Here is a 23,665-nt window from a genome sequence, read left to right on the forward strand (position 1 = left end):
CCACCATCCGCCGCCTGCCTCGATGCTTTTCTGTGCCATCCCACCTTTCATCTTCACGAACCACAAATAGAGCGAACATGGGCTCCGTCGTCATCCCCCATCTTAAGTCGGGATGGCACGTCGACCAGGCCATCCTCGGCGAGGAGGATCGCATTTGTGTGATTCGATTCGGTCGTGACTGGGATACCCAGTGTATGCAACAAGACGAGGTCCTCTACAAGATCGCGGACAAGGTCAAGAGCTTTGCAGTCATCTATGTTTGCGATATTGACCAGGTGCCCGACTTCAACCAGATGTACGGTGCGTATCCTCGCCAGCCTCCCCCCCTCTCCCCCTCTTCACACCTTGACTTTGACCTCTCCGACAACTCCGGTACCGCGTACTAACCAATCAACGGCTCCTGCAGAGCTCTACGACGCCTGTACCATCATGTTCTTTTACAGAAACAAACACATCATGTGCGATTTCGGAACTGGTAACAACAACAAGCTGAACTGGGTACTGGAGGATAAGCAAGAGCTCATCGATATTATCGAGACCATATATCGTGGTGCCAAAAAGGGTCGTGGTCTCGTTGTCAGCCCCAAAGGTATGCAGTTCTGCCACTCGAGCTAGGCAGACATCTGATCAGCATGTTTCTAGACTACTCCACCAGACACCGATACTAGTCGACGACATAGCACACCCCAGCGTCTGGGAAGCACAGGAAACTGACTGCCACCCTGATACCCGACTCTCGCCGCTAAAGCAGAGCAACCGTACCGCCGCTATACCTTCCCACTCTGCTGCCCTTCTCGACATCATACGACGAATAACACGTCAGTCTCGGAGCAAGGCGGTGGTTTCATGATATTGAGAGGCGTATTATGCTACTCCCTATCCGCCAGAAAATATCTTATCAGCCTGTCGGCTTCTTTGTCCAGGGAAGGAGACAGACCCCGCCCCCCCCCCTAGAGGCCTATCTATGGACGTAAAAACCCCTTCACTACGAGTTGCCCTCCTCCGAAATCTTCTCGTCGTCCGGGGTATAATTTCATGCGGCGTCAACTTTCAGCCTAACGTCCCTCTTCGGCATGTTCGAGGCTGGTGCCCTCCATGTCATCATTCAATAGTTGAGTTCAGGCAAAATCAAACAGTACAACCCGTCGCTTGCCCGATGTTTTGCTTTCCCCATTAATGCCCCTCTCCCGGCCCAGACACTTTTGGCTGCGGTAGATTCGTTGGAATCTTGGGCGTCGCTGGCGCCAGAGACCTCTCTCGTTGGCTCTCATCCCGCGATTTGCTCGTGTATCTTCTGGTACCTTTTCGCGACAGAAGCGTAGGTAGCTTGCCCACGCTCGCAAGGGAAAAGGACATATCGGCCATTCGACCATCCGGCCGCTCGTCATCGGCATCCGAAAACCCACCGGATAGGTACTCGTCATCCGATGTCATCTCCATGTGTGCTTGGTACGAAGCAGGCGCCGACGGTGACGTGATGGATCGTGAATGCAAGCCAGGACGCGATGGCATCGCTGCAGTAAAGGCCCCGGGGTTCATCGTGTTGGAGGGCATGTCTCTCGGAATCGCAACCGGCCGGTCCGTGAACCCGTTCTGAAAAAAATTGGTGCTGGATGCCTCGTGAAGGATGGGGAGGATCTGCTCGTCATACAGTTGCGTGCCCGATTCGAACGACTCGGGAGCATACTCGGTCACCGTCCGGGATGAATGCCCATCGTCGTCCGTGTGAGGGCTCGACGGTTCGTCGAAGAAGTCATCGAGACTGTCCAGCTTGGTCATCACATCGCCGCCGCCGATATCGACGCGCCCTTCGTCCGAGAGCATCGTCTCCGTCCGGTCGTGGGCGTCAAAGTACCCGTAGGCGAAATCGTCGTTGTGGAACTCGACCTCCGCCGTCGGCGTCGGCTCTGCGTGCGACCCTTCGGTGCTTTGGCACATGTAAAAAGCAGCATGGATGTTCGATCGAGTAGCTTCCGTCTTCTTCGCAGGAACGGGAATGGCCCAGCCGGACGCTTCCGGAATGCCAAACAGGCTTTGCGTTCGTTCATACTCCTTTCGCACAGCCTTGCTCGACCGAGTCATGCTCATTCGCAAATGATGCTTGTCCATGTGGCTTCCCGACATGGTCATGATGTTGTCCAGCACCTCCAGGGCACCCATGCAGAACTCGGTTTGCAGGAGGCGCAGCAAGGGCGAGATGAGATCCGACCCGTGCCCGGCGAGCTCGGGGTTCCGCATATCGACCTCTGGGATGGCGATGCAGAGAATTCGCATCGTTTGAACTTTGACCCACGACAACGAGTTCGTCAGCAAGCCGATAAGGAAGGTTATCATTTTGAACTCCAGCCGGGGCAGGTAGTATTCTTTCATGGCCATGAAGAGGTGGTTCAAAAATTCTTCACTGTCTCCGTGCTTGCCGGAGATGTAGTCGTCCAGGACCAATCCCAGCGTCTCCAAGCCCTGCTTGTCCGTCTCGGCCAAGAGTATTTTGGCAGAATGAAGCGTCTCTTCGCTCGGCGTTCCGCGTTCCAGCTCGTTCAAGAAGCGAGGCATGTTTGCTAATAATGTAAAGAAGAGCCGATGGTCGTTGCCGATCAGGCCATCGGCAGGCAAACTCACAACCTTGTCCAAGGTGTCGAGTGTCGCCTGCCAACATAACGACGACCTGAGACCCTTGTAAAGCAAGGGCTGGATTCCCTCAAACGGGCCTTCCCAACGATCGGGCTGCCCATCCGCCAACAACCTCCGCACGCTCGGCGACCTAAAATCAAGCTTTTGTACCAGCTGGTTGAGCATTTCCGTCGCTTCGAGAAACTCCCGCTCGTTGATGGACTCCAAGCACGCACATGCGGTCCAGAAAAGCTGGGGAAAGGTCAGGAGCTTGTCGGGGTCGAGCTTGACAATCAGGGTTTTTAGTGTCGTCAAAATTTCCATAGAAAATGACTGAATCTCGGCATCCTCATCGGCAATGGTGTTGGACAGCCTGGCGAGCATATCGCCGAGCATGTACTGGTCAAGCGACGTGAGGACGCAGCGGTATATCTGGAAGGATCGACAGGCCAGGTGTCGAACGGGACAGGAGGTTGCCCAGGTCAAGGACAAGCGGCCCCATTGCTCTTTGATGCCAGGGAAAGCTGTCTCAAAGGTCTTCACAACTTCTGTCGTGAGAAATTCCATGCTTGGGGGTACCTTGTTATCCTCGTCGTCGACCTTTCCGTTGCTGTCTTCGTATCCCCAGACGACAGATCGATCATGTCGCCGAATCAGATCGACCAAATTTTCGATGCTTCTCTTCTGCACGCTCTGCGATTCGTCGTCCATGCGAGATATGACAAGCTCGTGGACCAGGTGCACGAGCATCTCGCGCGCTTGTTCTTGCACCAGCGGCGTATAATGATCCCACAGGACGGTGACGACCTGGAGGAGTAACGGTACGCCGTCCGGCGTCAGATGCACAGGTGATACCATCAAATCGACCAGCAGAATCAACGAAAGCTGGCCAAGCGAAAAACCGGCTTGCTTGGTCCCCACCGGCAAGGCCTCGTTCAGGTCGGCGCAGTAAGGGAGATTGCTGGTGTCTGGCGGAGGCGGCATGGCAACCCTCTTTTCGTTGGGAACCATGGCCTTGGGGGTGATTTGCAGGAGCAAGAACTCGACAACTTTGATTCCGGGAGTGCTATTTGTCGTCGATAAGAAGACGACGATCTGCTTGGCGTATTCGACAAAGTTCTGTTCCCGTCGCTCAAGGCAGAGCTGCATGATAAAGTCCAACACGAGGCGAACATTTCCAGGATACGGCCCCGCGGCCAGCGCCTGCCATAATGCCTGGACCTCGTTGTGAAGCGCGCCGCTGGACCGGATGGTGAGCTCCAGCAGATTGGCCAGCAGGACATACGAATGGGCCGTGGGTCCTCCGTTCGGATCCAGCTTCAACTCTATCGTTTGGATCCAAGGGAGGACAACGGCGATGACGTTTCTCTGTGCCACCGGTTGGAGATCCTTGAAGTAGTACGTGAACTCGGAGAAGGTGTGGAACGCAAGCTCAGGGTGCTGCTTGGCCAAGCGCGTGGAGATTTCGAACTGGGCGAGCTTGTAAACAGCCTGGGTCTTGTCCGAGATGCTTATGTCAAAGTCTTGGATCCTAGAGTTCCTCTGATGGCGTGCCTCCAACGAGCGGAGGACCGTCGAGGACTTTGACCTGATTTCGCTCTGGTCGTTGCCAAGGGTGTAGAGGCAGAGGCATAGGGCTTTCCAGAACGGGCAAGGGTACGAGCTGTACTCCTGCAGCACCTCGATCGTGACGGTGAAGTAACTCTCGAGCACCTTGGGCACATCTGCCGAGTAGCATCGGGCGACGCAGTGCTCGAGAAGGTAGGGGTACTCTTGGTTGTGCACGACCAAGTTCCTGAGGGCCCTCCGCCCCGTGACATTCATCCGGTCGCTACCCGAGTTGAAGATGGCCTCTATCCAAGCAAGCATCCGACGAACATCGAATTGCAGCGTGACGCCGCTTTCCGTCGTGACGCTGATGGGGCCGCCGCAAAGTGCGGCCATGGCGCTGAGGGCCGCCGATCGCAAGTTGCGCTTTTCGATTTCCATGGCAGCAGTGACAGTCCCGCGCTCGCCCATCGACTGCTGATCTATGAGCGATTGCCGCATGCTATCCTCCCTCGCTCGTATCTGGGGTTGGTTCGGGGAGAAACCACACCAATCCTCCATGAGCGAGAAGGCGGACTTGCGAGACTCGAATGTCATCCAACGGGACGGGTCCTTGGTCCGGTTGATTCCCTCGAACAGGGCTTCCATCAGGCCGCAGTAGTGTCGCCTGAGCCTCTGAAACTCCCAGTCCATCTGCACCTCCCCATCCATGAGGAATAGCTTCAGATCCTTGGAGTACGACGTGAGCGTGTTGAGGAAGAACTCTGATTGATACACTTGCGGGTCTTTCAGAAAGTGCGACGTCAGCTTGAACACGTGCGTTATCTCGGTGCGGAGCAAGTCCATCTTGCGATTCCTCCTCGGAGCGCTGTTGGTTCGCTGGTGAATTCGGGCGCGTGCGTCGTCGTTGCATCGGGAGGCCTGGCCCTGGAGCTCCTCCAGAAGGGTCCTGTATATGTGGACATTGATGGAGCCCATGGCAACCACTACAGCGTCCCGCACGGAGGCCGATGTCGAGGACAACAGAGGAATCAAGTACTTGAACAGAGTTCTGGCCGTGACAATCTTGTCGGTCGACCCTGGCTTCGACGTCTTGCGTGTGTGCTGCGCATCCTTGGGGGGGTTCGGTGCCGGGGTCCCCGCATCCGCGAGGGTCGTGCAGGCGAAGATGAGGTACAGCTTCCATTGCTCGATTAACACTTCGGGCTGCGTTGCTGGTGAACGCGTCTGCGAGCGGCCATTGCCCTGATCGGATCCAAAATGCAGGCCTCTGGTTGGCTCCGAGAGGAGAACAATGGGCTTGTACAGCTGAAGAATGCGGTTGCAGATGAGGTCCCGACAGATGGCAACAGCAAAGGGACATTTGTCGAAGGCGATGCGAATGAGGTTGGGAAATATCTTATACCACAGGGTGGTGTCGTATGTAAGATCGCTTGTGCAAAGCTCGACAACGACGCCTTTGCTGTTCGACGTCTGCAATCCTCGCTGAAGCCTGCTGCGCTCGGCCACAGAGAGGTTCTCATCGTTGAAGTCCATGACCTGAATCGATTCATTCTCAAGAATGTTGATGAGCCGGGGCGACTCCTTCTCCTCGCCATCCTTCCCGAGAGCCTTGTCGAAGGCGGTGATGAGACGCAGAACCGTGACGGCAAAGTGGCGGACCCGACGAGACTGCGAGCAGAGGAAGAACAGACCATGGGCCTCGGCCTGATCCACCTCGGCCCAAATGCTGGACAAGTCCAGGTTCAGGGCTCGTTTATCCGAAGCACTCGAATCCGCCTGGTTCGAAGCGGCATCTCGAATCTTCTGCCGTATCTCCTCTATCCAGATCTGCAGGAGCTCGACATAGAGCCGCAGCGTGTTCTCGATGTGTCCGGGGCCGAGCATGCCACCGTCCGACATTGTGGAGTATCGGTCGTCAAAGTTGAAAATGAAGCGGGCAAAGCCCATGGTCACCTGCTGGGCGTGAGAATAACGAGCGATGGACTTTAACGAATTTGCCGAAGACTCGGCAATGTTGTACTGAACATGGGCTGTGCCGGTGCAGAGAAGATTGATGAGCGAGTTAAAGGGGATATCGACCGACAGGCAACGTGGTAGCGCTTCAACGGCAACGTGCAGCAGCTCGTAGAAAGCCTGCTTCTGGTCCGACGCATTCTGGTGCTCATCCCGACGGGAGAAGTTGAACGTGTCCGTGATTGGCGTCTTCGGCCCCGTGCTGCTGAACTTTTCGTCCAAGGCCGCCTGACCGCCAAAGGTGTTGTCGCATACGATGGTGATTTTCCCAAGGACCTTGCAGAATTGCAAGTAGTACTCGCGGACCCCGTCACTCAACACGTGAGTGAGAACTGGGCGCGAGACGTTTTCGTGCTTGACGCTTGACGCAGGGTTCGACAGCGGGCCATGCCTAGGTGATGGCCACATGGGAGACGCTGGTAGCTTCTCGTTCGATGCCGGCGTGTCGTAGGATTGAGGGAAAGGCGGCCGTCCCTGCTCCCCCTTCTCAAGATCCGACATGATGCATAGGAAGGCCCGGATGCCGACGACGATGCGATCGGGATCCAGCTGCTCCACCCGCAGTTCCTTGCTGGCCCCAAACAGCTCGGCGTTGATGAGGGGAAATATGATGGCCCTAAAACAGTACTCGGGATACTTGAAGCCGATGATGCGGATAATCTGTATCAAAGGCTCCGTCACTGCCGGGTCGACGGATACGAGGCTCCGCTTGGAGGATGGCAGAACCAGCTTCATGACATCGTCCATCTTCCTGACGGATGCCTGGAAGCTGTCGTTGGTGCGGTAGAGATAGGTCCAGATGAGTCGGGAGAAGACCTGAAAGCAGAGCGGCTTGGCGACACGATCTTTCGCCTTTGCCTGCAAGGACAGGACCAGCTGCAACCACTGGGAGGCAAAGGTCTCGGGCGATGAGACGCAAAGCATCGTCGCGGTCAGGGGAAACGCCGTCGTCCAGTGACGAGGCTTGATGAACATTTGCGCGAGGCGTGGGCCGATGGCGGAAAGGACGTCGGCCCATTTCGGGTGCATGAGATGGCTGTTGCTCGCTTTCGCGGCGATGGGCATGATAAGCATGTCAATGACGGTGCTGAAGGCCGTCTTGACCCTTGGACCGTGGGCCTTGTGAAACAAGCGGCCAAAGGAGACGAGAAAGTCGCACGACTCCTCCCAAGCGCTCTCGGGGGCTATCTTGATCCGCAGATGCTTCATGCCGCCGAGCACGAGGTCGATCTTGTTCTCGGCCTCCCGGGCGGTGGACAAGGTCGGGCTCTTGACTATCCGCTCCGGCACAGAACCTTCGAGGTCTTCGATGAAGCGGCGGGTGACGCCGGAAAAGTTGATTTCGCTCATGTACCCCAGCAGCTGGGCGAACAGATTCCAGTTGGCCATTTTCAGGGGCGAAGTCATGAGCTGGTCCGAGTCTGCAATTTTCAGCTGGCCGAATATGATGCTTTCGAGTTTGTCTTCCATCTCGGGAGTGATGGAAGCCAAGTTGCTCTGGCAGATGACCTCGAGCAGGACTCGGCAGAGAATGTATATGGAGACGGTCGATCGACGCTCCTGCTGGGCGACGTATTCCTGTCTCGAGGATACGGCGCCGCTCGACGAGGCGTCCGAAAAGACTCCCTGCGATGGCTCGGTGTTTCTGCGTAGCAACGGGCCGCCAGGGTGGTTTCCTCGTATCTGATGAAGTTGGCTTCGGGCCTCGCTGGCAGCGTCGCTTTTGCTCTTCCTCCAGAGCATCATGGAGTCGATCAAGGCCTTCGGCTTCGGACTGGCAATGTGACCGAGGGCGACGATTAGCTGATCAAAGGCCGGATCCACGCCAGGCCCGCATATCTTGTCAATCTGCGGCTCCGGCTCAAACGGCATGGTGATGCACTCGTTAAGCTTCTCTTCGGCTTGGGCAATGAACTGGGAGCCAGCCAGTCAGCGAGGGCCAGACGGTCCAAGGAGGCGATGAGGACTACGTACCGAAGTGAAGAGGACGTGAAGCGCATACTCGCCCACAGTCTTTTGCTCATCCCTATGCATACGGGAGGAGTGCGACTGATGGGCCGGCTGGTCGCGGCGTGAGCGGGCGTCGATCTTGCGCTGGGTGGAGGCTTGGGGAGACATTTCCATGGCCGAGGCCGACCTCTCCATGGGAATGCCATTGTGGTTGGGCAAGGGGGCACCCAAGGCTGTCGTGGGACGCGGGGGATTGCCCGATTCGGCATCCAGACGGGCAGCAGCAGAATGGGCTTCGGCTCGATCGATTCCAGCGCCTGCGGCAGCAATCATCTGGGGGCTGAGGGGGCCGGCCGAGCTCGTGGCACTGCCATTTCTCGAATGCTGGAAACCGTGAACGATGGAAGTCTGTCGGTGATGGCTATAGACTGTGTTCTTGTTCGGCTCGACGCCTCCTCCGGCAACGGGCTGACGCGGACCGGGGCCATGGGTTCGAGGCGACGCCAGCGTCGGTTGGAGGTTTTCGATCGACGACTCTCGGGAGTGTGGTGGATAGCGTGATGAGCCAGCAGCAAATGGGGGCCGGATCGTGAGATCCCAAGCAGGTTCCTCTAAATCTTCAAGTCGCGACACGGACCGAATGGTAACCTTTTGCGAATCCTGGACGTTCTCCGGCAGCGGTTGAGATGGAGCTGACTTTGGTCAGCGACGGACGACCGTAGTTTGGAGGAAACACGGCGATCCATCAGACGTAGCCAACAGATGATGGGTTCTCTCAGCAGTGGTGGGCAGCGACGGAAGGGAGGGGAGGGCTCGGCGGAAGGCATGACGCGACTTCGACGACCGATGCTTGATGCGAACGGGTAAGATCACGTACCCATCTCGAATCCGGCCGGGGCGCTGCTCCCGATGGTATGGGGCTAGGCATTCGCCGCTAACGCTGTTGCATCGCAGCGGATGAGAAATATCAATAGCGGCGGCGACGTCGTTTGATGTTGGGCGAGAAACCTCGAGCGAGGAAGGCCAGGTCGAGGTGTAGTCGTAGCAGTGGACGAAGCAATAGCAGACGTTGCGAGTCCCAAGATGCGGCGTGTCGCTGTTGGTGCTGCAGGGATGTACAACATGGTGCGCCTACCTTAGTACTAGGTAGTAGCTAGGTACCTATTTACTAGGTATCGAAAAGGCTACTGTAGCAGTTATTAATTACTACTACCTTAGTAGGTAGGTACTTTTACTTACAGTACTCCGTAGTTGTAAGTACATAAGGACGATAGCAAGTACCTGTCTGGAACGTCGGTGGGCTAGCGCAATCGAAGCTAGGCCAGGTACTACTGCGTACTGCGCAGCTAGGACTTGGCTAACTCTATTTACTTGTACACCTACACCAAACTGTACAAGTAGTTCAGCCGACGGCCATAACTTGGCTGCCCTCACTGTCTATGCCGAGTTTCAGTGGTGAATCGGCGCTTTGCGTTCATGCGCAGTGGACAGGGGCAGCTCCGTCGATCAACTTGGCGGGCTGCGGAATATTCTTCCGTGTCAACATTGTTTCGAATAAGGTGTCAACCAACTCATTGCTTCTAGTATCAGTTCATTCATTTTCCTTACGTCTTCCTGCTGCTGCGGACCTTTTTCATACCTAGTATACTTGTTTGCGGGATAGCAGGTTCCTGTACGGAGCGAACGGGCGACTATTTGGAGGGTTGCCCGAGTAAGCGTCTCGGTAGAAGCGATTGGCTCTTGCTGTCCCTGTCAGCCCACGATGTATGGACGACTCCTTCGGACCATTCCATCGGAATGATCGGGCTGTTTGGCGTCGATCCAAGTTTGTACGCAATGCCATTGCGCCTCGGTGCGCACAACAGTCAGGGCTCACACCTGAGAGGGAGCAGGTATGGATCGACAAGAACAGGAGAAGCGAGGATGCGGCCCTCCTCGGGGCGTCATATGGGAGGGATCTGAAAGGATCGTAACACGGTGCATGCAAGACCTCGGCCAAATACACGTACTCGCGTACTCGTACAGACAAGTACAGTACAAGTACTCCCGGAAGGACGCGGGGAATAATGCATATTACTATAATAATACCGTACTCACCTGCGGAATAGCTTGCGATGCATTGCATGTACAAGGTACCCTGCCAGCCCCTCCTTCCCCTCAGTGTTCCGCTGCTTACAGTACATACGACAACGGAGTACTGTACAGCACAAGTAGGTACCACGGTAGTACTTCTTATCTGTGCAAACACGGAGTATATATTACTACGGTACTTTTATGTCCATGCACCGTAGTAGGTGTACTTGGATGCACAGCACCCGTACGTGCACGAGTTATGATCTGACCTTGGGCTACTTACTACAAAGTCAGCGTTGGTCCGAGACACATCTCCGGTCAGGCACTGATTCTCCTGGCTCGCAAGCTGACCCGAATCAATACAACCCGCCACCCAGCCAACAACTGAACCAGCTACAAGTATTACTGTGCTTGGGTGTACATGTAGATGCAGAAAGGCAGCGCATGTACAGCTGTTTGTCCATAAATGACCAAATTTAGGCTGGGACTCGTGCATTACGTAGCACCTGCCGTCCTTTGCCCCTGACGTGATTTGGTGCGAAGAAAGTTGTGGTGACAGTATGTGTACTCGTACTCGTAGTCGTACTCGTAGTCGTACTCGTACTCGTACGTCACAAGTCGTAATTCGAAACATGTTAGGTAATAATCTAGTAACGCCTACTTACGTAGTGATGACCAGTTGTCGGGCGTTGGAGAAGTCGCCTGCCCTGTTCGCTGCCGGCCCGCAAACATGGCATCATGGAATGGCAGCTGGCTCTTCAGCAGCTGAGCAACACATACTTACAGCACACTTGCAGAATATTACTATTCGTTCTCGACGCCGTGTGACCCCATACCTGCATGTACTTGTACTTAAGTACTAGATTAAATACATACCCTATGTAGAACCGCAGGTTGGTCAACCTTCGCACATGTACGGAGTGCTCCAAGTACAGTGCTTCGAGGAGTTCGGGGAGCATCGTACCAAGGTGGTACAAGTACTCCTGAGGTTCCTTGCTTACCTGCTTGCGGGTATGGAGTACTAGTAGAGTACCTGTAGCACTTGTACTGCTGCTAACCCGGTAGGCCCCCGAGCCAGCATGCTCGGCTCCGAAGGAACCCGTCCTTCATGACGACATTGACCATGGCAAAGCATCATGGACACAGCACACCACATTGCATCGTCGCACCTGTTGAAGGGATTTTTGTCGGTTCTTGCTTGTTCCCGGGAGTGCTTACTTGTAGGTGTGCAAAGCAGCACCTACTGTACTTGCATGTATTATTGGCAGATGCATGGAGGAGGTACTCCGAACAGTACGGAGTATTGTACAAGTACGGAGTACATGTACATGGACTCCGTACTAGCAGGTACTCCAGTTGGGATAACTGTTCATGCACAAAGTATGCAGTGGAACTGCTCCCTAGTCCTAGGTAATACAACCTCGAACGAATATTACTACGACTATACTGTACTTATTACCTACTGTATGTAGGTGCCTGCTAGCGACGAATGAACCATGTACAGGTACTTGCCGTGTTACTAATCGTACTATAAATGTACTTACTTGTAAGCATAGTTTGTTTACTGTTTAGTAGACTTCCGCACTCCGTAAGTAGTTGTACAAGTAATTAAGTGTACAAAAACTTGCACGGGCCCCAGAAATACAGTACCTCCACAAACCTGTTGACAAGTCCGACCCCAGTCGCAGCGGACTCTCGGCTGGTGGAAACGATGCTTCCAACTAAGCCATATTGGGACTATTCGTGCGGCAAGTCAGCCGCCGTCGGGACTGCCACGCCCCTGGAAACACAGCCAGGCTCTGCCAAACAGAGATTCTTCCTTGTGCATGCAAGTACTCTGTACGGAGTACGGAGTAAGTACTTGCACTCAAGATGCACTAATTAATTCATGTGTTACAGTACATGTACTCCGCACACCTACGGAGCAGGATAAAGTACTTGGACTCAAGTACCAGTAGTATCTGCAGGAGGCAACACGTAAGAACAAAGTATTATTTACCTGTAGTACATGTACTCGGTACTACCCCGTACGTGCATAGTACGCACACCTTCATTGGGTGTAGGTTTAGTATGTCAATTGAACAACTTCATGGTCCAGAGGCGAGAGATCGAGTTGTTGATCTCGATACAGGCCTCGTTTCCCGGATGCGCATGGAGTGTTCGGAATTGAAGCGATCACGCTCACCGCCACCCCCGCTTACATGTACAGTAATCACTGTCTCTCATCGGCTGCACAAGGCTGGGTCGGAATTGGGCGCTTCGCTTCGTTCCGTCATCCGGCCGGTGAGTCGTGACCCGCCCGTCCACGCCAGCTCCACGTGCTCCAATTTTTCAGGCACTCGACTGATCGATTCCGCAACGGCCGCCGCCCCTCCGAAAAGTGGTCGGCATCGCACCACTTCGGACTACTTCTCGCTTTCCACCTTTCACCTCCTCCTCCTCCGCCGCCTCCTCCTCCTCCTCCTCCTCCTGCCGACCGACGAGAGTTTCATCCGCCGCGTCAGCGACTCACGACTTTTGTCGGCCTGGCGACTCCGGGCTTCGAGAATACACCCTCCCCTCTCCTCTCCTATCCTCCTCTCCTCCTCTCCTCTCCTCCCCTCCCCTCTCCTCTCCTCCCCTCCCTCTCCTATCCTCCTCTCCTCCCCTCTCCTCCCCTTCCCTCTCCTCTCCTCCCCTCTCCTCTTCTCCCCTCTCCTCCCTCTTCTCCCCTCCTCTCCCCTCTCCTCTTCTCCTCCTTGCTCTTCTTCCTCTCCTACATCTCCACTCGCTCCGAACCGGCGCCGAACCAGCCTCTCCGAGGTGAAAGCGTCATCATGGCCGAGATCGACACCCTCGATCTCGTCGTCCTCGCTGCCATTCTTCTCGGTACTGTCGCCTACTTTACCAAGGGCAAGTATTGGGGCATCGTCAAGGACCCCTACGCCACCGCCTTTGCCAATGCCAACGATGCGAGGGCCGGCCGCACGAGGAATATCGTCGAGAAGATGGAAGAGTCCGGCAAGAACTGCGTCATCTTCTACGGCTCCCAGACCGGCACGGCCGAAGACTACGCTTCCCGCCTCGCCAAGGAGGGCAAGAGCCGCTTCGGCCTAGACACCATGGTCGCTGACCTGGAGGACTACGACTTCGACAACCTCGACACCGTCCCCGCCGACAAGATCATCATGTTCGTCCTCGCCACCTACGGCGAAGGCGAACCGACCGACAACGCCGTCGACTTCTACGAGTTCATCAACGCCGACGACGTCACCCTGTCCGAAGGCAACGACCCTGCCCTCGGCAACCTCAACTACGTCGCCTTTGGCCTCGGCAACAACACGTACGAGCATTACAATTCCATGGTGAGGAACGTGGACAAGGCTCTCCGGAAGCTCGGCGCCCACCGCATCGGCGACGCCGGCGAGGGAGACGACGGTGCCGGCACCATGGAGGAGGACTTTCTGGCCTGGAAGGATCCCATGTGGGCCGCACTCGCTTCCAAGATGGGCCTCGAAGAGCGCGAGGGCGTCTACGAGCCCATCTTTGGTCTCGTCGCGCGCGAGGGCCTGACCCCCGACTCCGCCGAGGTCTACCTCGGAGAGCCGAACAGGATGCACCTCGAAGGCACCGCCAAGGGTCCCTTCAACTCCCACAACCCCTACATTGCCCCCATCGGCGAGTCGCGCGAGCTTTTCTCCACCAAGGATAGGAACTGCATCCACCTGGAGATCGACGTCAGCGGCTCCAACCTAACTTACCAGACGGGTGATCACATCGCCGTTTGGCCCACCAACCCCGGTCATGAGGTCGACCGCTTCCTCGACATCGTCGGTTTGACCGAGAGGAGAAACGACGTCGTCAGCGTCAAGGCCCTCGAGCCTACCGCCAAGGTTCCCTTTCCGACCCCCACGACGTACGACGCCATTGTCCGCTACCACCTCGAGGTCTGCGCCCCCGTCTCGCGCCAGTTTGTCTCGTCCCTCGCCGCCTTCGCGCCCAGCGACGAGATCAAGGCCGAGATGATGAGGCTCGGCAACGACAAGGATTACTTCCACGACAAGACTGCCCCTCACTTCTTCAACATTGCCCGCCTCCTGGCCTCTGTTGGCAAGGGCGCGAAGTGGACTAATATTCCCTTTTCGGCTTTCATCGAAGGCCTCAACAAGCTTCAACCCCGCTACTATTCCATCTCCTCGTCCTCGCTCGTGCAGCCAAAGAAGATTTCCATCACCGCCATCGTAGAGTCTCAGCTGATTCCCGGCCGCGATGAGCCGTTCCGAGGTGTGGCGACCAACTACCTGTTTGCCTTGAAGCAGAAGCAGAACGCAGACCCCAAACCCGAATCCTTCGGCCTCAGCTATGCGCTGAGCGGGCCCCGCCACAAGTACGACGGCATCCACGTGCCCGTCCATGTGCGCCACTCCAACTTCAAGCTGCCGTCCGACCCGGGCAAGCCCATCATCATGATCGGGCCGGGCACTGGCGTCGCGCCCTTCAGGGGCTTCATTCAGGAGCGAGCCCGCCAGGCTCTCGACGGTGTCGAGGTGGGCCGAACCATGCTGTTCTTCGGTTGCCGCAAGCGAACCGATGACTTCATGTACGAGTCAGAGTGGGCGGTAAGTCAATCAATCCAAGCACCCTCCTCGGTGGCCGCTTGAAGCGATTCTCATCCGCTTGCACAGGAATACAAGAAGGCGTTGGGCGACAAGTTCGAGATGATCACCGCATTCTCTCGGGAATCGAACAAGAAGGTCTACGTCCAGCACCGACTCAAGGAGCGGGCCAAGGAGGTCAACGAGCTGCTTCAACAAAAGGCCTACTTCTACGTCTGCGGTGATGCCGCCAACATGGCCCGCGAGGTCAACGCCGTCCTGGCCCGCATCATCGCCGAGGGACGCGGCGTATCGGAGCAAAAGGGCGAAGAGGTTGTCAAGCACATGAGATCGGCCAACCAGTACCAGGTGCGTACCCTTTGCATCCCCAACCCCCCGACCTTCCGCCGCAGGCTAACGTGGCGCGTCACAGGAGGATGTCTGGTCATAGATGATAAAGAGCACGATAGAGAGCGGGAAACAGAAAACCCAAAGTATGCATTCACGACATCGATATTTTTTCTCCGCGGCTGAGTAGCCAACATAGCGGATAATTTGACGACCGAGTGGGCAGCCATCGTTTCTGCCAGGCGAGGAGAGGCTGGGCGGTGGGCATTCCTGATTCCGAATGCGTACTGTACACCTGATTTACATAGAACGACGATGCACCTACGACGAGAAAGAGGCGGTCGGGCAACTGCAGGGGAGTGACGTGCTCACGGCTCTGCGCCTTGCGCATACTTTTTGTACAACTTGTGCAACTTGTCATGAGTCTTGATGTCTCAGAATAGAGTTTGATCATTTTCTCGTTGGGTAAAGAGAACTGGAAGCGTAATTACACATAATACGGAGTGCAGATAAACACTCTCCGTTCCTCGGCAGTATTTCTTTCAGCTCTGGGTGGGCACGCTGACATGTCAAATGTCAGCTTACTGCCCGGGTGCTGTGTACTCCGTGCACCTCGCAGATATTGATACCAAGTAATTACGGAGTACTCCGTGAGTAGAATTAACAAGTCATTCGTAGACACTGGCATTTTTGCTCAACCGTGGCAGGCAGAGGCAGTCCTTGGTTCGACCAACTTCATGCGGCACATGGATTTTTTAGTTCCCGACACACTATAGTCTGGTCGTATCTGAATCGGCTTTTAATACCGGCGATTTTTTGTCCAGCGTCAGGAGTTGTACATGTAGGTGTACATGTAACCCGTCTTGAGCGCGTTGTCCCCTTAATTATTCCGCAGCCAATTGTCACATATCAACCAGATTGGTTGGTGGTGGGTCGGACAAGGATAACACAGACCAGACCACTCAAGAAGAATCCCGGCAACCCCAGCATCATCGTACAGAAATGGATTCATGCCAAGATGCCGACATCTAGTCATACCACTCAGAATGAAGACTGCATTCGTTCGCCGATTCCAAAGGCCGGCCGCTTCAATGCAGTCCTCAAGCGCGTGGCTTCGTCTGTCCTCGGCCCCAATCTGCTCTGTACCGGGTCATTCAGGGTAGCAGTTCCAGACCGCTATGCTACCGTCGTCATTGCTTTTTTCCGTCATGCTGGTCATCCCAATCTCAATCGGGCTCAGAATCTCCCTTGCGACGCGGGAAAGACGCAAGATCTTCTCCTCTTTGGCTTCTCGATGCCCGACTTTCCCACAATCGGCCCCACCAACTTGCACTTCGTGAAGCAGCCGAGAGGACGACGCCAGCCATGGGCATGGGCTTGAGCATGGGCATGGAACGTACGGAGTAGGCGTGATCGACCCGTATCATCATCCAAGGGTGTCGAGAGGTTCCTTGTTGCTTCTTGCGGCCCTGACCGACTCGATTCGGGAATGGCCTCTGTTTCAGCGGCATCCAGAGGGGCAACTACTCCGCAACCCCATCCACACTCCGCATGCCGACCTGATGCCCGTGTCCCGCCCGGCCGGCGCTCTTCGGCAAACGTTGGATCATGTCTCATGGGAGGAATGCCCCGAGCGGGTTCTCAGGAGTCAAACGTCATGTTATCATGACGATGCCGTCCGTACATTGTGCTGAAGCACGGCAAAAGAAAGCCATTCTCTCGCCCACCCCCTTGGGGACAGTTACTGACGGATGCGAGTGTGCCTGCGTTCAAACGCTTGTAAGTGAACGGAGTTCCATGGTCCAGACGATGAGGCAACGAAGAAGGCGATTACTTGCCAAGTCCGTCATGTTCAACGCAACCCAGTCACCGTGCGCGCCACGGAAGCACGGCCATGCTAGAGCTGGACAGTTGCCGGCCCGAGAGTCTTGACTTTCTTCGACTTCGAGCAACATCAGGACCCCTGCCAGATTGGGTGGTGTGGGAAGTCATTCTCCCGACTCGCCCCAACGAATTGCACGTTGCATGTGGACAGCTTGGCAGAAAGGCGAATCATGGACGGCAGTGTCTGGGAGGCAGAAAAAGTAAAGAATGGCGCCGGGGGCGTGGGAAGCAACAGATTCGCGTTGTGCCCCATTTAGAAGCGACGCATCCCCCGTATCCTGCATCGCATCATATCATGAGCGTTGCAAAATCAACGTGTACCAGATGGCAGTTGGGTAGCCCATCATCTCTATCGTCTTCACCGATTCTTTCTAGTATACTTACCTCTATTTTCTGCCCAACGTTGCTGGGTTCGATCTTGGCTTTGTTGATCCATCGTCGCTCGCCAGACCGCCGGGACGAAGGGACGGCAATTCGCCGATAGGCCAGCAGTGTTATCAACCGGTGTCGTTTGGGGGACCTTCATCCAGCACTTGTTCGGCAATCGCATCTGGTGGCAGCGTAGTCTTTATCCTCATTCGCATTCGAATCTTGACGGTTCCTTCGGGTCGGTTCCATATCCAGACCAGACAAGAAGACCCGACCGTGTGGGCAACTGACTCGAAGCCTTGGTAAAGCAGGGACGCCAATTTGCTTTCTCGAACGCTTCATCGAATCTCCAACATTTTCTGCTGGCGGAAGACCAGATTCAGACAGGCACGCACCATCCGTTCTGCGGAACCGAGCAAGCATCCATCGTCGACGCATCGCCAAAGCAACTTGCCCGACTTTCCTTGCTGCAGAAGCCGCTGGACTTTCATCTAACGACTCCGAGCCCTGGCCAGCATTTGAAGTGCATCATCGGCACGATCCGTTGGCAAGGACGAGGCTGTCGTTGGGGTGGCTGCTGGAGATCGAGCTCGCAGGGTCAAGCTTTGAAGGTCGAGTTTCGAACAGTGAATCGTTGTTTGCTCCCTCGTGACGACGAGGTTGGGTAAGAACTCTAGGGCAACTGCCTTCTGGGTTGAGCCAAATACTTACCAGTAGGAAACCCTAGAGCCGAGCGAAAAGGCGGAAGGACGTTGCTGTTCGGCCACTGCAACTGCGATTCCTCACCAGCACTGCACTGCGCCGCTGGGGGCAACTGAACAAGAAGGCCCTGAAGGTACCAGCTGGGAATCGGGAAGCCTTTGCCGCCAGCTTGATCACTTCTCGGCTCGCGCCTCTCCTCCTTCTCCCTCTCCCTCTCCCTCTCCTTGTCCTTCTCTGCCTCCCATCTGCGCTCTGCTCAACTCTTGCTTCACTCACAACGCACCTACACCTTGACGTCGGAACGAACGCGCACGAGCTTGCCTCATCAAACACTTCGCATCAGACCTTGGAGCCGCGCTTTCCCACTCCTGCCTCTTCTCTTTGGACGACGCATCATCGCAATTACCTTTTCAAGAGCAGCCTTACACCATTAGGTAAGTCGTCTCGCTTCCTCGCCGAAGCCTTTCGCTCCCGTCAACACCACCCGCCCCTTGCCTCCGCACTTTCACTCCTCCCCTCGTCTCTGCTCTGCTGGCTTTCCCTCTCTTTTCTTGTCTTCCCTTCTCCTCTCCTCTGCCTCTCTTCTCGTTTCCTTTTCTTTCTTCACAGCATCAGACACTCGACCCAGATCCAGCTCTCTCGATTCTTTGGCCAGGCCGATCGATCAATCTCTTTCGCAGCCTCCTCATCTTGCTCGATAACTTGTTGCACCTTAACTTACTCTCGCTCATCTCAAGTGTCTTGGTACCAAACATTTGCCTCCATTGGCTACGAGCCTGTTTGCACCATCACGCCAGGTAGTCGGAAGACAGGACAAAGTGAGTCGGGCTGCCCTATTCTCTGCTTGGTTTCATCCGGTGTTCCGCAGCATGCCTTTTCCTGCACTTGCTCTGCATCTTCATCCCATTGGTGTCGACTGCCCACGAGTCTGCAGCTCTCACCCAACTCTGCATCGATTCAACAATGTGACCTTTCGTCTTGGGCTATCTTCCATCCCCTTTCGTCGTCCGGGCTTCCATCTTGCATTTTCGGGCATCTTGAATCTCGCTGACAGCATACACGCAGATCTCTGTTCCAGCATCGGATCGTTTCCATCTCCAACCAAAATTCGAAGCGAATCTCTGGCTCTCGGAGTAAGTTCCGCGCTCATGTCTTCGTCAAATGGTCTACCTGATTATATGGGACGGTAATGGATTCAATGCCGAGGGTGACCACCTCATTCTGATTTGTTTCAAAGTCAACACCGACGTTTGCTCCCTCCCTCCCCCCCCCCCCCCCCCAGCAGTCGTGATGACGATATAGATTCATTCACACATAGGAACCCCTCGCTGATGACAATCTGACGCAGGCACCTCGCACAAGTCTTATCAACATCAGACTTTCACCGACGTCAACATGGACGCGGGCGCCGGCCTTGCGCCCCCCTACCTCCACCCCGGACGCAACATCCATGGCCATGGCCCTCATGCTGGCGCTGACGCGGGCCCAGTCATGAGCCAGTTTGCCGGTCTCAGTCTGGGAAGCATGGGCATGCATAGCAACACCGCTCCGCTTCCGTTTGGTCCAGGTCACTTCGTCGTCGGTTCCGAGGGACAGTTCGTTCTCGCCCCCATGCCCGCAGTTCCGCCCATGGGCATGGGCCACTCGCAAGATCACCACTACGGCAATTACACAATGCCTGCCGGAGGCTATGCCCCCCCCTACGTCGGCCTACCGATGCCGCTCATGCCTTTCACTCCCGGTCGAACCAACGCGAGTCAGCCTCGTGCCGACCGTGGCAATTCCGAGGTGCCAGGTCTTGAAAACCGCCGAGGTTCTTATTCGACGACGGAGTCTACCCCGGCGACCCCATTCTATGGTGCAGTGTCTCACCGCGATGGCGGCCCTCGAGTCGCCAGCCTCGATCGCTCCGCCTACACGACGCCATCTCCCCAACAGCTGGGTCTCACATCCCTCCATGCTGAGCCTGCCAAGCCAGCCATTTCCACGGTATCCGACCGTACCATTGATGAGCTTCTAAAAAAAGAGCCTGCCGTTCCCCGTGCCGTCCCCGCCGTCTTCACCCCTCCAGGTCAGATGAAGAGCCTGGAGCAGAGTCTGGAGAACCGAATACCCGGCAACCGCAACGTCTACATCCGTGGACTTCACCCGACAACGGACGATACCTTGCTCTACGAGTTCGCTTCTCGCTTTGGACCTGTCGAGACTTCCAAGGCGATTATTGACACCAACACAGGCGCGTGCAAAGGGTATGCTGTACCTGCATCTCTCCATTGGCACAACTAAGCTGACAAGCTCAGCTTCGGCTTTGCCAAATTCGTTGAAGTCCATGATTCCGAGTTGTGCATTCGGGGATTCCACCGCCTGGGCTATGAGGTTGGATTTGCACGCGTGAGTGCGAGCGTCCCTTTCGCTCCAGGGCAAAAAGCTTACCTGCCCACAGGAGTCCTTCAACTCGCGCCTCAAGGCAGAGGGGGATGACGGATCCACCAACCTGTACATTTCCAACTTGCCCAAGAGCTTGACTGAAGTGGTGAGACGGTTCCTCCATCTCCGATGGGAAGATTACCTGCTCACCCGTATCCCGACAGGAGCTTGCCACCATCTTCCTCGGATACACCATTCTATCGAGCAAGATTCTCCGCGACAGCATGGGCAACAGCCGCGGCGTTGGCTTTGCTCGGTAAGCTTCAATCCCCCCCCCCCCCCCCCCTTTCGTAGCCCACCACAACCCACCCTCTCCAAGGTGTTGACCGAGAAATGATGCTAGATTTGAGGGTCGTGACATCTGCGACGAAGTCATCCGCAAGTTCAACGGCGTCAGCATTGGAGAGGAAGGCCTTCTTATGAACATTCGCTACGCCGATACCCCGGCGCAGAAGGAACTCAAGCGCGTGACGGCCGAGCGCCGTCAGTTCCGCACCAACGAATACAACATCGGCGCCTATGGTACCCCCCTCGTCGGGATGAGTCCGACATTGTACGGCCAGCAGTCGCAGTGGCGACGCACGTTGCCCACTTCGCGCAGGTACGTGATGCTGCTACGTGGCAACGTCGCCTGCTGACCGAGATCTGCAGCGGCATCACCATGTCATCCATGGACGACGCCAACGTGATGAGACACTCGGGAACCCGTCGTGGAATGTCCGAGTATGCTCCACGTCTAAGCATCTTCAGTACATACTGACCTCGCTTCAGGACGGCTACGAGCTCAAGTACGGACGCCGCTGTTTCTACCCCCAACTCATCGGAGTATGACGAGGGCATTACGATTCATGCAGATCCCACCGCCGTCGCCGTCGCTGTCGAGAGTGTCCAGTTGTCTCCGTCGGCGAAGAAGGATGCGTCCAAGGAGATCAAGTAACTGTCGTATGAGTTTCGTTTGTCTTGTATTGCCTCGTGGGCCTATTGCGCCATGCACTATATGCCGCTTTCTTAGCCCATGCCGCTTCTTGGAACCTGACCGCCCCAAACATCATAGCCGTGTTATGCCGTCGCGGATCATTTTTATGGTCCGTCTGAGATAGCTGATACTATTGATGAGTTGCGTGAGCAGAAGGGTCCCATTTTACACACTTTGTACTTTAGGTTTAGGGAAGGTGATTGTAGCGGACAGGGCGGTATGCTGCATGCATGGTAATGAAGGTCAACTCATATGCAATCACGCCCGAAAGCCATTTCCAGAAGACTCCTGCCATGCCAGGTAAATTGAATTGTGACTTCCCGTTGGCCTGCAACTGGGCATCACCAATTATTCCGGATCATTGTCGCTAAAGTTGACTAAATGGCTAACGCGGACACATCTTGTGAGAGAGCTTCGTTCGCGATAGCTGCCGTGTCGTTGCTGTTCTTTCCACTGGATTCGTTTCCTTCCCCTGAACCCTCGCCTGTCTCATCCGCTGAAGATCCAAGCACAACGTGGCCGTGTTCATCGACGTTACCCTCGTCGTCCCCTTCGTCTTCGTCGTCCTCGTCGTCCAACTCATCGTCATCGCTCTCGTCCGTAGCCCTTCCAGCCTCCTCAAGCTTCGCAGCCTTCTCCTTGATCGCGGCCTCCAGGTCCTTGAGCATTTTCTTCGTGAATCCAGAGGCTTCAACGGATGCATCTAATCTTGTTAGACCGCCCTTCACCATGCTCTTTTTAGCGTCCTTGAAGAAGGGTCCATGCTGTGTACTGGTGAAATGAAATCGACGGTTGAAGAAACGTTTGATGCATTCAACATCTCTGTCAAAGTACATTTCGGCATTTTGGTGTTCCATCGACACCATTTGAGGGAAATCGATGACGACAGGCGATAGCTTCATCGAATCCTTGCCGTCCTCGACAATCGTTTCTTCCTTGATGAGGATGTTGAACTCGTTGAAATCACCATGGATCAGCCCGTGGCTGGCAAGTCGGAGGATTAGGGCAATAAGATCGCCGTATAGCGATGCAGGATCCGGGATTGCGGATATTTGTCGAAGAGGGAAAGCATCGATCAAGGTCATGACGATGGTGTGGCGGGATTGCGCAAGAGGCACTGGAACCGGAAACCCCTCGTCGTACAAGGCTTTCATGAATGCAAATTCCTTCATGGCAGCCAGCTTTGACAGGTACATCCAGGAGCCCGAAGCGCGGTTCTTGAGGTAGTCTCGGTTCGATTTGACGGTCCGAAACGATATCCTGCCCAGTCGGTGGATCTTCAACACTTGCTGTGTTCCCGTGTGGTCCGCGACAACCATGATATCACTCTCTTTGCCCACGCCGATCCGGCTTCCAACACTGTACACAGTTTTGCGAGAAGAATAGGTATGCAGCGCGAGATAGTCGAGCCCGCCGTAGGTAAGTCGATACCCATCGTACTTTGCCTCTTTGACCCTGGCGATAAGGCCGACCTTTGCGAGGGCCGATATAGACCTGTGGACGCCGCTAACTCCGCCTCGAAGTCGGGAAAGCTTTTCGATCAGCGGCGTGGGAACGATTTCGTGATTCTTGGATCCCAACTCGACCTAAGTGACGACCATTAATTGGCATCTCGTCTCCGCTTGCGGGTGTGCCATGACTTACCGCCGTGAGAACCCGCCAGTCCTCGGACGCCAAATGGCGCATTGCCCGTGTATCCAACTTCATGGCAAATAGATTTAATTCACTCTTGGCGTCTAGCCTTTGGAAACATCCAGAATGATACCGAACGCCGGATACGCAGGGACATGGAGGTTCGTGAAGGTGGGGGAGGGGAGTGAATCGAGAAATTTAGGCCGATAAGACTTCATCTATCGATAAGTGGCAATCGATACGGAGTGCCGAGTAATATCGAAGAGCGGAATAACCATTCGGAAAGCGCAAGGGTGGCTGTTGCACGTGATGCGAGCCAAGTGGGACGGGTCGCTGTAGGCGACAGCGTCTCACGTAACGGGGGGAGAGCTACGTACAATACAACTGCTAGAACCGTTACTCTTGGAGCTTTGTCACACCAATCCATCGCCCTCGACGACACGCGACGCCAAATACGCGAATCCTTTTCTCCAACTCCATACGGCAAATCTCAATTATAATCAAGACCGGAAGTCGATTTTTGTGCAACCTTGTTGACGTTCTTTCGTTCCCACAC

At 55.4% G+C, this 23,665-nt stretch overlaps 7 protein-coding genes across 7 annotated transcripts; 5 read left to right on the plus strand and 2 right to left on the minus strand.

Annotated features, from left to right (window-relative positions):
* Positions 1-77: 77 nt before the first annotated feature.
* DCS_00387 (mRNA splicing factor, thioredoxin-like U5 snRNP) lies at positions 78-714 on the plus strand (the record flags this gene model as incomplete). The annotated part of the gene is made up of 3 exons (XM_040797726.1): positions 78-300; positions 407-589; positions 656-714. The coding sequence occupies 3 exons, from the start codon at positions 78-80 to the stop codon at positions 712-714; spliced, it is 465 nt and encodes a 154-aa protein (XP_040658609.1).
* A 459-nt stretch (positions 715-1,173) lies between these two features.
* On the minus strand, positions 1,174-9,005 carry DCS_00388 (transcriptional activator leucine zipper; the record flags this gene model as incomplete). Its single annotated transcript, XM_040797727.1, has 3 exons — positions 1,174-8,088; positions 8,149-8,816; positions 9,002-9,005. 3 exons carry the CDS (start codon positions 9,003-9,005, stop codon positions 1,174-1,176), a joined length of 7,587 nt encoding a protein of 2,528 aa, XP_040658610.1.
* A 4,008-nt stretch (positions 9,006-13,013) lies between these two features.
* On the plus strand, positions 13,014-14,837 carry DCS_00389 (cytochrome P450 oxidoreductase; the record flags this gene model as incomplete). Its single annotated transcript, XM_040797728.1, has 1 exon — positions 13,014-14,837. One exon carries the CDS (start codon positions 13,014-13,016, stop codon positions 14,835-14,837), a length of 1,824 nt encoding a protein of 607 aa, XP_040658611.1.
* Positions 14,838-14,894: 57 nt separating this feature from the next.
* On the plus strand, positions 14,895-15,305 carry DCS_00390 (uncharacterized protein; the record flags this gene model as incomplete). The annotated part of the gene is made up of 1 exon (XM_040797729.1): positions 14,895-15,305. One exon carries the CDS (start codon positions 14,895-14,897, stop codon positions 15,303-15,305), a length of 411 nt encoding a protein of 136 aa, XP_040658612.1.
* Positions 15,306-16,137: 832 nt separating this feature from the next.
* Positions 16,138-16,500, plus strand: DCS_00391 (uncharacterized protein; the record flags this gene model as incomplete). Its single annotated transcript, XM_040797730.1, has 1 exon — positions 16,138-16,500. The coding sequence occupies one exon, from the start codon at positions 16,138-16,140 to the stop codon at positions 16,498-16,500; it is 363 nt and encodes a 120-aa protein (XP_040658613.1).
* A 2,969-nt stretch (positions 16,501-19,469) lies between these two features.
* DCS_00392 (RNA binding protein MSSP-2) lies at positions 19,470-21,438 on the plus strand (the record flags this gene model as incomplete). Its single annotated transcript, XM_040797731.1, has 7 exons — positions 19,470-20,323; positions 20,375-20,465; positions 20,518-20,607; positions 20,666-20,757; positions 20,845-21,102; positions 21,153-21,224; positions 21,273-21,438. 7 exons carry the CDS (start codon positions 19,470-19,472, stop codon positions 21,436-21,438), a joined length of 1,623 nt encoding a protein of 540 aa, XP_040658614.1.
* Positions 21,439-21,854: 416 nt separating this feature from the next.
* On the minus strand, positions 21,855-23,184 carry DCS_00393 (RIO1 family protein; the record flags this gene model as incomplete). The annotated part of the gene is made up of 2 exons (XM_040797732.1): positions 21,855-23,063; positions 23,122-23,184. The coding sequence occupies 2 exons, from the start codon at positions 23,182-23,184 to the stop codon at positions 21,855-21,857; spliced, it is 1,272 nt and encodes a 423-aa protein (XP_040658615.1).
* Between the last annotated feature and the right edge of the window lie 481 nt (positions 23,185-23,665).

Source organism: Drechmeria coniospora, chromosome 01 (assembly GCF_001625195.1).
Source record: "Drechmeria coniospora strain ARSEF 6962 chromosome 01, whole genome shotgun sequence".
NCBI lineage: Eukaryota > Fungi > Ascomycota > Sordariomycetes > Hypocreales > Ophiocordycipitaceae > Drechmeria > Drechmeria coniospora.